This window comes from Chanos chanos, chromosome 2, assembly GCF_902362185.1.
Source record: "Chanos chanos chromosome 2, fChaCha1.1, whole genome shotgun sequence".
Taxonomy (NCBI): domain Eukaryota; kingdom Metazoa; phylum Chordata; class Actinopteri; order Gonorynchiformes; family Chanidae; genus Chanos; species Chanos chanos.
The window spans coordinates 53,150,724-53,164,135 of record NC_044496.1 but is presented as its reverse complement, the minus strand read 5'-3'; the positions used below and the strand labels follow the sequence as shown (position 1 = coordinate 53,164,135).

The 13,412-nt window shown below is 39.0% G+C and overlaps 2 protein-coding genes across 2 annotated transcripts in view; both read right to left on the bottom strand.

Moving 5' to 3' along the window:
• The window catches only part of dlg3 (discs, large homolog 3 (Drosophila)), a 70,029-nt gene extending 67,898 nt beyond the window's left edge, over nucleotides 1-2,131 (bottom strand). Inside the window, exons 1-2 of the mRNA XM_030792874.1 lie at nucleotides 1,867-2,131; nucleotides 554-685 (exon numbers count right to left, since the gene is read on the bottom strand). Coding sequence (XP_030648734.1) covers nucleotides 554-685; nucleotides 1,867-1,882 — 148 coding nt within the window. The 5' untranslated portion in view covers nucleotides 1,883-2,131. The remainder of the gene's footprint in view (nucleotides 1-553; nucleotides 686-1,866) is intronic.
• A 1,295-nt stretch (nucleotides 2,132-3,426) lies between these two features.
• On the bottom strand, nucleotides 3,427-12,992 carry gdpd2 (glycerophosphodiester phosphodiesterase domain containing 2). The gene is made up of 14 exons (XM_030765557.1): nucleotides 12,906-12,992; nucleotides 10,438-10,541; nucleotides 10,207-10,300; nucleotides 9,803-9,862; nucleotides 9,396-9,494; nucleotides 8,608-8,701; nucleotides 8,101-8,240; nucleotides 7,064-7,146; nucleotides 6,516-6,663; nucleotides 6,132-6,341; nucleotides 5,873-6,021; nucleotides 5,064-5,211; nucleotides 4,271-4,353; nucleotides 3,427-3,583 (listed from the first exon to the last, which is right to left on the bottom strand). Exons 1-14 carry the CDS (start codon nucleotides 12,990-12,992, stop codon nucleotides 3,427-3,429), a joined length of 1,656 nt encoding a protein of 551 aa, XP_030621417.1.
• Between the last annotated feature and the right edge of the window lie 420 nt (nucleotides 12,993-13,412).

The following is a 13,412-nucleotide window of genomic DNA, read 5'->3' as shown; positions in this document are numbered from 1 at the left end:
CTGTGTTGAGAACACATCCAAAATAATTTCATTAAAAGCAAGAGTGCATTTGTGAGGAAAGATAACAAAAAACCTTTTGTTGTTGTCATGAAAGAACTCCTTTCACTAGATCTAATTCACAAAAAAAAAAAAAAAATCAAAACCCTGTAAACAAAGCAAGCAAATGAATATAACCTGGCCTCCCCTCATTCATGTGGATATACTTGGAACAACAACAACAACAAAAAAGCTTCTATTTAGTTTGTCAAGCAGAGAGGAAGTTAGCGGGGACTTCGTCTGTTTTAACTGTGTTATAGTAAGATTTAACTTTTTACGAAACCTGTAGCATCCTGGTGCTAACAACATTTTCCTTTCGCCAGGTGGATGTTTGTGTTTTACAGTTTAAAAAGTCTCTAAATGCCACTATCAGAAAGAATGACAAGATACTAAACTGTTCCAACAAAGCAAAGAAAAAAAACCCCCACAAATTTTTACACAACAGTATGGTTTTAGTTGGAATGTGCCGAAGTGGCTTGCTCGGTGAGGATAAGTGATGTTTACGAACATATCTTACCTAGCAAAGCCTTAAACAGTTGGCTGCCAAAGATGGCAGAAACCTTTCCTACATTGGTCCTCAGAGCTTGCTCTTCTGGGCTGGTCAGACTGTCCTGGTACTGTTTCAGAAGACTGACCGCTCTCTCTGTATCTGTCAAACACAATAGCACACACGGATAGATAACATGGCAATCGCTCTTAACATACCAGGCTAAAAGAATACTGAATGATTCCAGTCACCCATGTAACGGGGTGCTGTGTTTTGCATTATGTTAAATTACACCAAAGAATGCTTTCAGATAAGGCAGATAAGTTTTCCCCTTCTCTGTTTTAAAATTTTAGTGTTCCAGTTGGCATTTTAAAGCATATACTTGGCAACCTCTTGTACACCCAGTGACCCTTGTGAACAAATACTGTACGCCACTTTGATATTCAGAACTAATTTAAAAATATTCAAAGCGGGCACGTGCATAGATGCATCACGTAAAACGGGATGATAATCATAGAAGGCCCTGGAAGGAACACCAACAGCCAGATCTGACAAAGCCTGCCCACACAACATTGAGATTTAGTCTTGTAAATTTAGAATATATTTACTTTGCAAATCGTTTACGAGTCATTTAACTTCCGACCGTTAACCAAAAAGCAACAAAGCTTAATTATCTTTGCCAAGGACCTGCCCCTTGGTTTAACAGGGATGTGGCAGCGGAATATTGTAAGTTTAATGTTAACAGCTAGGATAGAAGCCGACAGATAAACTATTATTATTGTTTTATAAACACTTAACAACACTTAAATCTAATGCATTGGGAATTTAGTTATGTGCAGAACTGATCGTTAATTGTTCATCAAATTGCAGTCTTGCAGACATTGCTTTTCAGCTGGTTTGACAACACGGTTATTTTCATTTATCACAAACATTCATTTCATTCATCACAAACAGCCGTTTGTTTACTAGGGTGGGAGGTTACAGTAATTAAGCCTTCTGACGCTAAAACCCCTTTACCTTTCCAAACTCCTTTATTGAGCATTGCTCCCGCTCTAGCAAGTTAGTACAGTTCGAGGCTTATAAAAACAACACACCAAGACCATGATTATCCTTAGGGAGGGAGGGAAAACTTCCTGATTCCCAAGGGAGATCTCGTAACACTAAAAAACTTTATGGCTTACTTGACTTAAGTGTGCTGATCTTCAAAAGCAGTAAGAAACCCCCCCCAAAAACAAACAGAAACTCTCTTACGAGGACTGTGGGGTAGTTTTGTAAAACATTTAGCATTCTTCAAATAACGCATTCTTTCTCAACCGGACCTATGCACTTGAACCAGAACTTACCGTACTTATGGACCATAATGAAACAGTGGTGACAGCTTGACAAACAAATCCAAGTCGTTTTCGTTTTGATTTTGTTTTGTGTTACTTCACTCCCATTACTAATCTAAAATGTTTCTGGAAGAACTCACTCATTTCCATGAAATAGGACTAACAGTCTTAGGCTCTAATCAAGAATAATGCCTTCAGATGAAGTTTTCAAAGCTGACGACAGAAATCGTGGCAGTAGCGATTCTCCTTTCCACTAAGAGTGTGCACGAGACTTCAATTTATGATTTCACGGAACTCCAGAACAGTGTAAGCGCTACCGTTGCTTCCCGCAGTCGAGTTGGCTGAAGCATCAGATGTTGCTTAATTTACTGAGGACATGGCGAACCGGGGGTCGGCCTCATCTAGAATAGTTTGTCACCATTTAGCTATTCATGACAGACTGCGTTAAGTCTGCAGCGAAATTGGTTGCTAACCTGGTTGTTAACTAAAGTGACAGTAGACAGCAACGTTGACTGTTATGTGAACACCCTGGCAATTTGTTGTTATTCTTATTGTTTTGATATATTGTTATGGCATAAACACTTTGAGGTTTGTCACCGTACGCTCTAATTTCAGTAGACGGTACAAAATTGCTCCCGGATCTCTGTGTGTTCGTGCGGGTACAGCCAGACAATAATCAGGCAACGCCTACCACCTACTGGAAATAAATTGTAAATGTCTTCAGTAGTGATTTTTTAAAAATATGCGTCATAGAACAAATACTTAGAAAGTCCTTTTTTTTACTTTTACGTTTTTGGAGCACTTTGTCGACGTCTGGGAAACAGAATAAATTTGAAATTCCAGTGGAAGTGTGAACTTCTAACTGGATTATCCCATCAGAGGAAAGACAATGATAACGGGCACATTTGTTTACATTAAAGAGATTTATTCAAAACTCTTATAGCAAGTTTTCCCACAACCTCACCCCCCGCCCCCCTCTAAAATCTCTTCTGTTAAAAGTACACAAATGTTTATTTAGTCTATACAAAGTTAACAGATCTTCTATGGCTAGTTTAGCCCATTTTCATTCTAACAATGAAATACAGATACATACATTGTATCAAAATAAATCTACTAACTCAGTGTCTGACAGATTTTTTAAAAAATTACCTAATAGTGAAAAGTAGTATAAAACCTATCAAAAATTAATTTAAGCCTGGATTCACACAACCATATTTGCAGGACAATCCTTTTTTGTTTTGTTTTTTTAACTTTAAGTGTGACTTGCTTCTGATTAAATTATATCAGAAAGATTATGATCCTCAGAAGCATTATCTGAAAAGTTGATTTCCCCTCCAGTTATGCTGTTTCTGCCCAGGCCTAGGACACATAAAGTTAGCTTAAAAGGTCAAGTATCAAACAGAACCTTAAACCCCAAAACAACCCATGTTGAAAATAAAAAGTAAACAAGCGTACCCCATTTCATCATCCCAAAAGAACTTCATAGAGAATGTAAAAATTGTGTATCTGTCGTTCCAAGTGAATTTCTGAAGCACCGAAACACGAAAAGAACTGAAAGTCGATCAACAACTCTCACTCCAGTGGTTGATGTGAAGGAAGGCAGTACATAGTATCGTCCAGTGGTGGCAGTAAAGCACTACCTGTTCCCTTTTTCATCGCGCGTAGACGCCGGCTAGCTCGTTCGGTCATCAGCGGAGACTGCTGGGACTTGATCGAGCTATCCAAACTCCTTTAAAGTGCCAATAAAAAAGGCACTTACAATAAAAAATTTCCTACCAGTAATAATCTGGTGGTTTGGACATCATGAACTGATGAAAATGCTTAGAACAAGTTATTTGTTATTTTGAAAAAAAAAAAAAAAAAAAAAATCGTTTAAAATGTTGAAAAAATAGTAGTGTTCCGTCCTGCTTTCTAAGAGGAGAGACTACTCAGAATGCAAGAAGGGGGACAGTTCTATCTGATTCCAGGTGGAAGAGCTGAGATCTTTTTCTCCTGTGAGGGAAAACAAACATTGTGCATTCAGTTGTTTTACTAGCACACTGACTCGGTACAGTTATGTTACAAAAAGACTCTACTGCTAGTTTTATATGATGTGATTCATTTATGTGTCATCTCCACCAGTGGATTTCACTTTTCATTTCCAATAAAATTGTGTCAAATTCTGTACAACGCCCCATCGACCGTTTGATTTTAGATTCAACTTTAGAATGATTTCCTGGTTCAATCATGGACAAAAAAAAAAAAACAAAAAACAAAACCCTAAAGCTAAAACGGATTACGACTTCTCCAAACCAACCTTCTACTTGTCTGTAACGGCACCTTTTACTGGAAAACGAAAGTAAAGTGGAAATTTTATTCAGGTGACTTATACCGATTACAATTATCATTGACTTAAAAAAAAAAAATCATCACTCACCACTGCAAAAGAAAGAATATGCACATGAACAGCAAGGACACAATATCCGCAGAGATCCAGATGTTTCTGTATAGCGTAGGCCTCTGTAAAACAGTATCGCACATACATAAATAAATACACCCACCTTTCTCTGAGCAAACTATCCTACCTAATCATGCTCAAACAGGCCCACGGCACTGCATGCTGCTCTAATTATCAAGTCCTTGATTAGCTGCAACAGGTGTGTGCAGATCTGTGGTTTTACAGGAGCAGGATTGTGGAAAAACTGCACTAAACAACTTGAGTGAAATTGCGAAATCGATGGATACACGTTCAGGTTCCATTTCTGTACTCGTTATTCATTTATAACAATTTGTTTGAAGTTATGGGAAGAATTATGGGAGTTGTGAGAGTTTTTTTTTTTTTTCAAGTTGCATTTGTCATATGTGCAATAACAGCAGCAGAGCAGTGTTGTGACACTTAAATGCACTGGTTCCAGGCATCCTCAGATATTAAAGAGAATAAAAAGTAAGATAATAAAAACAAGTCAGAAAAATACTCTGTAAAGTAAAGAAGGATCAGTGCATTTCCAACAGAGTGACTGAGTGTCTATACATGAGAGAGAGGTGGAGGGGGAGAGCAAGAGAGAGAGAGACAGACACCACTTCACAATCCAGGCTGGGGGTGGGGGCGGGGTGTTGGTGGTGGTGGTGTTGGGCGGTGGGGGTGTTTGGGGCGGGGGGGGCAGTTGTTAATCTTAATTTTGTACTGGTAACAGCATAGTGAGAGATGGGAGGATTTTGGTGGAACTCACCAAATGCCAGTCAGGCTTGGACATATCTTTGAGGAGGTGACAAGCGTTGGTTGTCACTGAGCTAACCCCCGAGCACCACGCTAGTGAAAAGAGCCAGCGTTCATTTACCGTCCACAGGTTCACAGAGATGTTCCTGCTTCGTAAGTTTCTATCAGACACACACACACACACACACACACACACACACAGACACAAGCACAGCAACAGTTAATCTTCTTTCTACTCATGACATTACATGCCTGGCACATAACATTAAGTTGTCTTTTGAAGAGGAACATTAATCCATGTTTGCTCATAAAACATCATGGTAACATTTTCATTTAATTCATTGAACAAGAAAAGCTATTCATCAGAAATAGTCTAGAAGAGGAGGGTTTTTTTGGGGTTTTTTTTACCATCCTGACATGTTTTGAATCACGTCTGTCATGGAATGTTGAGTCCACACAAAGAAATAAACTGATACGTGAATGCCAAAGTGTGATAATAAGGAGACATAAAAGCATGTTTCAGTCACAGCTCTGAAAAAGTTTGCTACCAGCCGTGTGATTACCTTGCTCTTTTCGAAATCTTTGACCCTTATGTAAAAAGATCAGCATTGCTTGTCTACACTAACATATTCAACCACAATCAATTAAAAAAAAAAAAAAAAGACAGGAGGGAGACCATGAGCAGAAAAATAATCCAAGTATCGTCTTTCATGAGAAAGGAACATGTCTCTGCATGTTTTAATACCTCTTTAAAATTATGACATATAGTTTAGCCTAAAGGGGGTAAATTAAATGGACTGTCAGGAGTTCTGTGATACGTACCTAATTTCCTCAGTGCTCAGTGCACTGTATTTCATATTCAGAAAGTTCCCACCACTGACTTCCATTTGAGACACGTTGGTATAAACCTGGCGAAACCCTGGTGCAGCTATTTTCACATGATCTCTGTCAACAGGAGGAAGCCACCAAATCTAAAGGATACAGATGTTCCGAACGTTAGTACCATGTTCCCATTCGACAAAACATTTGTACAACAACCTGCCCTACATGACCATTTACTAGACTAAAGCATAGTACTCACCAGGTCCTGTGAGATGTTAGAATCCAGAATGGTTTGTACTGTGTGGTGTACGTGACTGTTGTTTTCAGTGGCGTTTTTCATATCAAAGATCAGCGATATGTTGTTATTCTTCGCCAGGTTCAGGAGATCGTTCAGAGAAGGTATGATCTGGTTTCGAGCCTCGTCTTTATCGGCTTCCGATAAGGAGGACAATGACCGAAACGGATCCATCTGTTAAAAAAAAGAAAAAAAAAAGAATACATTTCCTAATTTATCACTAACGTCTCCCTTACAAAGTACTCCCACAAAAACAAGAACAAAATAGCAGCACAAACTTACTGATGCTTAGACGGATGTACACAAATGAAAATGAAAAAGTTTGCGATAGAGAATTCCTGCCCTCACCTTTAGAAACCACTCTCCAGCGTTTAATTTCTTTAGGTCACGCCAGTAGTAGTCAGTGCTTTCACCGCTTTCATTAAGACCTATGTTAGTTGTTCTCCTTAGAAACTTTGAGTCATGATCATGCATGAGGAAGGATACATTGTCTTTGCTGAGAAGGAAAGAAAGAAAGAAAGAAAGAAAGAAAGAAAAGAACGAAAGAAAGAACGAAAGAACGAAAGAAAACGATTACTCTTCTGTGAAGCGTGTTAAGAAACTTTTTGTTGATTCGGTATGAACAGTTTATTTCATTTCAAGCGTGAAAAGTACATCTTGGCCAAAACCTGTTATTTATGAACTCACCCAGCAGGTGTTGCCTTTTTTTTTTTTTTTTTTTTAAACTATTGTCACCATTGTGTATGATACTGTCTGAGCTGAATGTATATCACTCTTTGCAAGTCTGGTATGCAAATCCCTCCCTTCATACCAACCATCTGGTCAACAGCATGTACCACAAGATATCAGCACATTGGTGCTAACCCCACTCTACTGTTTTCAAGCACCCACTGTACCTTAACAGGACGTCAGTCTCAAAGGCGGTTACATCGCACTCCATACTTTTCCTAAAAGACATCATGGTGTTCTCTGGAGCCAGCTGGATAAAACATGATACAGATGGGTGAAAGGGGGTTGCGTTAAACATATTTCAGATGTTAGATACATATTTTATAGTTGTGGATTACTGTTAAAGTTAATACCATCCTTCTACACACACACACACACACACACACACATAAAGAAAGTTCTTAAAATGTTTCTTTGGTTCAGATATTCACAAAAAAAAGTTTAAAGAAGTCATTCGTGTAGAGCAATGCATGACATTTTTATATGCCAGTGCATTTCACAAGAATTTAATTTAAAAAAACAAACAAATAAACAAAAATGATCCATCTCCAAGGACCACAGTTCCAATACCCTCTCCTTATTTACTTGTTTTGCTTGGTCTATAGGTAATGTGAATATCCTTTGTTTGTCCCCCCCCCACACCCCCCTGCCTCTTTTGACATGACCATACCCCTTTCAGAGCAAAATTAAGTAATTAACAAATTTGAAGATCACTGGCTGTGATAAAAATTAAAAACGATGAGAATTATGTCTCTTTAGTAAACTCTCAGCCTTGTCACTCAGATTTGTAAGTATATATAACCCTCTGAAAAAGGATGTACCCACATTTTCCACACTAAAGAGACAAATGACATACCAGCTCATGACACCTTTTCATATTCATAGTTTACAATTTGTCCGTAATGCCATGTTTCCTTAAGAGAATCAAGAGACCAGATATGGATGATTAATAATAATATGGTAGTAGTCGCATAGCTGACTTGATTAAAAAGCTTTACTCAGTTCATCTGACACCATCCCATGACACTAAAGTACTAAAATAATATTTGCTCTGAGCGTCTGGGTGAGAGTGGAAACAAAAAAAAAAAATACTTGCTCAACACGAAATTTCTCTCTGCATTGAGACAGGGAGTGAAAAAACTTGACTCAGAATCAAAACAAGCCCTCTGAGAAATTACAGGCTACGAATAACATGACTTCTCACCATGGGTGCGCCCCTGTGCCCGACAAGAGCAGGTTTTTGTGGAAGCGTGTCAATCAAACACGGAGAACGGATGAGAAGAGGACACAGAAAGACCGCGACTGAGACCCCAATGAAGGCCACCATTATGAGGACCTTAGAGACTGCGTCAAAGAAAAAAGATGAAGACAGTGTTAAATTATGCAGAACATTGCCAGCAGTGAATCATCCAGTCACCATGTGCTATGCGAAACTCTGTTTGGCAGCTCTCTCATTAAACAAAGAGACAGTAAGATTGCCACATTTGATTTATAAGTGGGTCAACATTACAACACACATTCCAAAGCTTTTTATGCAAAAAAAAAAAAAAAAAAAAAAGCAATAACGTTCAGGTAAAGAATATATCTCCTCCCCAACAATCAGGTTTTCGTAGAACGTGTTGTCAACACATTATTGTAAATCGTCAGCCACATGTCCTCAGGTTGGAGACTCTGAGTAAAACAAAGGTTTAGTACATAGGGTATTACTGACCGGTTCTTTTGGCTCTGTGGTAACTCCGGAAAACCAGCCAGCTGATTAGAGTCAAAGCGACTATGACTCCCAAATGCAGAAAAGGTGCTGTGGCCTATGGGAAAACCAATGAGGGAGCTGTCAATTACATATTAATTCCAGGTTATTTCAGGCAGGTCACTACATGCTGTCCAATGTCAAGATCATCCGACAGGAATTTTCTCAATCCTTTCTTCTCCTACCCACACCTTTACATGAGAAGCGACATTTTAAAAGCAGGTGTCAAAGTGCTTTACACAATTTCTCCTCTGGCAGGCACCCAATCTCTGATGATAGTGGCACATATAACACTATTAACCATAATGGAAATTTCAAGTCAGACAATGCTTCTGAATTGCGTTACGATGTCACCCTCTGGGCGGACGCGGCAGAGTTTAATGTAAACATCTTACATAAGAGCGGCAGGGTATTGACTAGAAAAACACGAACAGCCACAACCATATATGCAAAATGTGACAACATGCCGTTTTACATTAAAAAAAAACAAACATTTTCCGTGTCGTGTAAAGCTTATGGTTCTTGAAGGTTGAAACTTGAAGGTTACGGTCTAGTTAGTCTTATTCACAAGGAAGTGTAAATATCATGCTTCCATAACCATAACAAACTTTTCAAAGCCTGTTCGGAGAAATAAAACGCAGCAATGAGTAACGATTTAACATTGTACGCTGACGCAGTTTGGACATGACAGCATGCTTCGTGATGTATTGTGAAGTAAGAAAGGACTGATTGGGAAAGCATTCATCCTGCACCTGAAGTGACAGAGGGATGGTAGGCAACACTTCTTTCCACTGGAAGATTATTCCAACGATCCCTAGCACGACAATGACTGAGCCTAGGAAGAGAAGCACCTGCAAGGAACGGAGAAACAGAATTCACATTCATATTCTAAATGGAACATTCTAGAGTTCAGCTTAGATTTTGAGCTTTCGTTATATGTACGTTAGGATACACACATGACTATTAGGATTAGAAACAGACAAATCATTCCAACGACTGTTTGTTTATCAGTGCGTGTTGAAAGAAGGGTTAACTAGGAAGGCTTGTGAACTTAGACACTTTTATAAAAGATTTTTTTTAATTCAGTATGACTGATTAATGTCTCTGTCCAGTGCAGAACGAAACTGAAAAAATATAGACAGACAGAAGTTGAAGATACCTTGTGCAGCCAATGCAAATCCAGAGGTTCTCTCAATGCTAACTGGAACAATGCAAAAAGCTGTAAAAATAAAGAAAAACATATTATCACTCTGAAGCAACATTAAATATTAGTATAAATCAGAGTGCGAATTATACAATGACAACTGGGGGTGAACTTTTTCTCTAGGGCTATATAGCATAGGATATATAAACATTTTGAACCCCCCCAAACCATTGTTTTTAGATCTTTTTTTTTTTTTTTTGGGGGGGGGGGGGGGGGGGTCCAAGTCTTAATTAGAGACTTAATATCCCCCGTAATTCGAACCCTGGTATAAATCATTCAGTATCTTCAATATCTTCTGTAATTCTGATCTTTCTTTTTATTTATCTATATATAATAAATACATTTGTTGGTCTTCTCACCAGTAGCAGTAAACAGTATGATGCCAGCACTGCAGATAAGATGATGAGTATAAAATACCAGTCTACCCACATGCCCAGGATTTTGAAGCCTTTCCTATTGGAGGAACAATATAAAAATCCTTCATATGAATGCAACAAGATTAGCTATATGTCTGAAAACTGTGGCAGAAAGAGAGAAACAGGCTGTGTGAGTGTGTGTGTGTGAGTGTGTGTGTGTATACACATTCTCACCAGTTCACATCGTTTTGGTCATTGAACGCTACAAAACAAATGTACATCCAAATCAGGGTAAGCACGGCAGCCACAGAGAGTGCTGTGAACCAGCAGCACGGACACTGAAAAAGAGAGAGAGAGAGAATGAGAGAATGACAGAGAGAGAGAATGAGAGAATGACAGAGAGAGAGAGAGAGAGAGAGAGAGAGAGAGAAAGAAAGAGAGAGAGAGAGAGAAAGAGAGAGAGAGAGAGAGAGAGAGAGAGAGAGAGAGAGAGAGAGAGAGAGAGCGGAGGCTGAAGCAGAGGTTTAGTTGCACATAAGTTCTGTTGCGCGAAAGAATTCAGAACAAACAATTAAAATAACAGAATTTGGCCGGCAGTCAGCTGTCAATCAGCACAGGCTAAGGATTTTCAGGAATCAAACAGGTCATTGACATCAACATGGAATTAAAATTCACTTTCTCCAAACACAGCATACAACATTTCATCGACCTGCAGTGTGCACGTATGTGTGTGTGTGTGTGTGTGGGGGTGAAAATGCAGGCATGTGGCGGTTCCTTGGTTCCTTCAGGCAGCTGGAGGCTTGTCTCTACCTGCTCATGTTCAGTTTCGCCTGATGTTCTAGATCGTGTTTCCATAATGTTCGCCCAAAATTGTTTGCCTTTGTTGTCTAATTAACAAAGGATTGTCATGTAAAGTAAACAATACGGGGTCATATTGTAGAGAGAATATTTTAAACGTGTTCAACAGAGAGAATATTTTTCAGGTGAACGAAAGAAGAAGAATTATCAAGATTCTGTTTAGCGAAAGACGTACTTCAAAAATGATTTACTCCTCCTAAGATTCTCTCAATGAAAAAAAAAAAAAAAATCAACAAAATAAATTAATGTGCCATTTTTTTTTTCACTTCACCTTAGTGAAGTGAATTCTGACATGCTGACATGTGGCTTTGTATATTAAATTAGATAAATAAAGTAAGACATGCATAAAACCAATCATGTCCTGTACTAGCATGGGAATAGTTCATTTTCAGGGCATAATTAAGTAAAAGTACCATTTCCCACTATTATGTCAATAAGCAAATGATTCCAACCACAGGTATGGAATCGGCTGGATCTTGTCTCCACATTCTGTTAGTCAGATGGTTTGGGATTAGGTTGATTGAGTTCTAGTCGTCAGCGGCTGGAATCCTGCAGCTTGTCAAGCTTCCTACGTACTCATGCCGATTTCTACCTGCCAAATGCAGGTGCATATAAAACCCTCTGCCAATCAGAGACATGTAGTGGCTGTTGGACCAAGACCACAACTGAAATGATGAACGAATTTGAATTTTACAACCCTGCTCTGGTAAAGTAAACAACAAGGGTCAACAAGAGGAACCCTCCTAAATCTGGTTCGATTTAAACAGGAGTTTTCCCACGAACAGATCTGTGAGAAAAAGGCTTTGGGAGCTGTTACAACTGCCAAAATTGCCATTTGGAGATGTTTTGAACATATACAACTATTATTTACACATATTTAGTGTTTGGGAAAACAATCCATTCAACTGAATGATTAATGGGAATATTCTCAACTTCTTGTACGAAAATGTTAGCATGTGCAATAAAATGTTTTCATAATGAAATATTTTTGTACAATGGTTGAACAGTTCTACATGGCACTGCACAAGACATCGAGAGAAAGTTTACACTAAAAAGACCAAGCCAGTAACTACACTTTAAGCGCCAGTAGATAAACTATATCTGTGAATCAGTGCATCCCACACATGGTTAGAGCATTTTCTGAATACACTCTTAATTAATCCTGACAAACAAAGAAGAGTTAGTCTGCTCTAGTAATCAAGCTTCTAATTAACACATTTGACAACATGTCTAAATTACCAGCCCACCCAAGCACATTTTCAGTATGTCTTGTGGAGATTCCCTTAAAATGGGTCATTTTCATTTAGAGAGGCTTTTAATCACAACAATATCTCTAAATTCTGTGTTTTGTTTTTTTTTTTTAAATCCTTGGCAATCACAATCCTATTGTGCATCCAGTGCAACATGTATCACTAAATTACACAAGCTCAAACACCGGCAAAAACCTTAAGCCATAATTTTCCTGTATCATCTCTCAGAATCCATCCACATTTTTCAGAGGGTGCTCATTTAAAATAAATCAGTTGGCCAAACATAAAAAAAAAAAAGTACGGAGACATGTACTTGTTTGTCGTGTTTTTTTTTCTTTTTCCTAACACGAATCTCGAGACAACTCGTGCAGACAATAAGCCATCAAACTAAACAATAACAGATTTTGACAAAGACCTGGAGACAGGTATGAGAATGATGTGTGTAGAGAATTAAGATGGTGATGAGGTCATTTAAGGCAGTTATTTTTGCAGATGAAGGTTGTAATTATAGTCTGCGAGGACAGAGGCAGAGTATGTGAATGAACATAGCGGTGACATTCGAGGTGTCGTGAGTACATTCTAGGGCTTGCTCACTTTTGGTTCGCTCCTTCTCGCACGCCTCCAGTGGCAGCTGTAGATCCCTCTGAAGCAGATTCGGCAAGGGCTCTCCCTCCGCGACATGGATCTCCTCTCTCCGTGCCTTACCAAACAGCTGACGACAGGAGGACGGAGGTTTTTCGGCCTGGAGACGAGGAGCGACCGGAGGATTACTCCTTGCAGTTTGGAAGCCGAGTGTAAGCGCGTGAGAGCTGTCCGCAGTAGAATGAGTCACTGCTTTACAGCTTAATACCTGCACAGCGTGGGAGAGATGAAGAAAAAAAAAAAAAAAGGAAAGAAAAAAAAAGGAAAGAAAAAAAAAAACGAGAAGAGATATATAGAGGAAAAGGCCAAAAAGCATAGTTAAGAGAGAAACCTGTCTCTGAGTTGTTCCCACAGATGGATCTCAGATACACACAAACTCAGACCCACGAAGGTGCTGCAGGAGCCCTAAAACTGGGGCCCCCTTTCTCCTGAACACAATCAGGGCATTCAGTCAAGCTG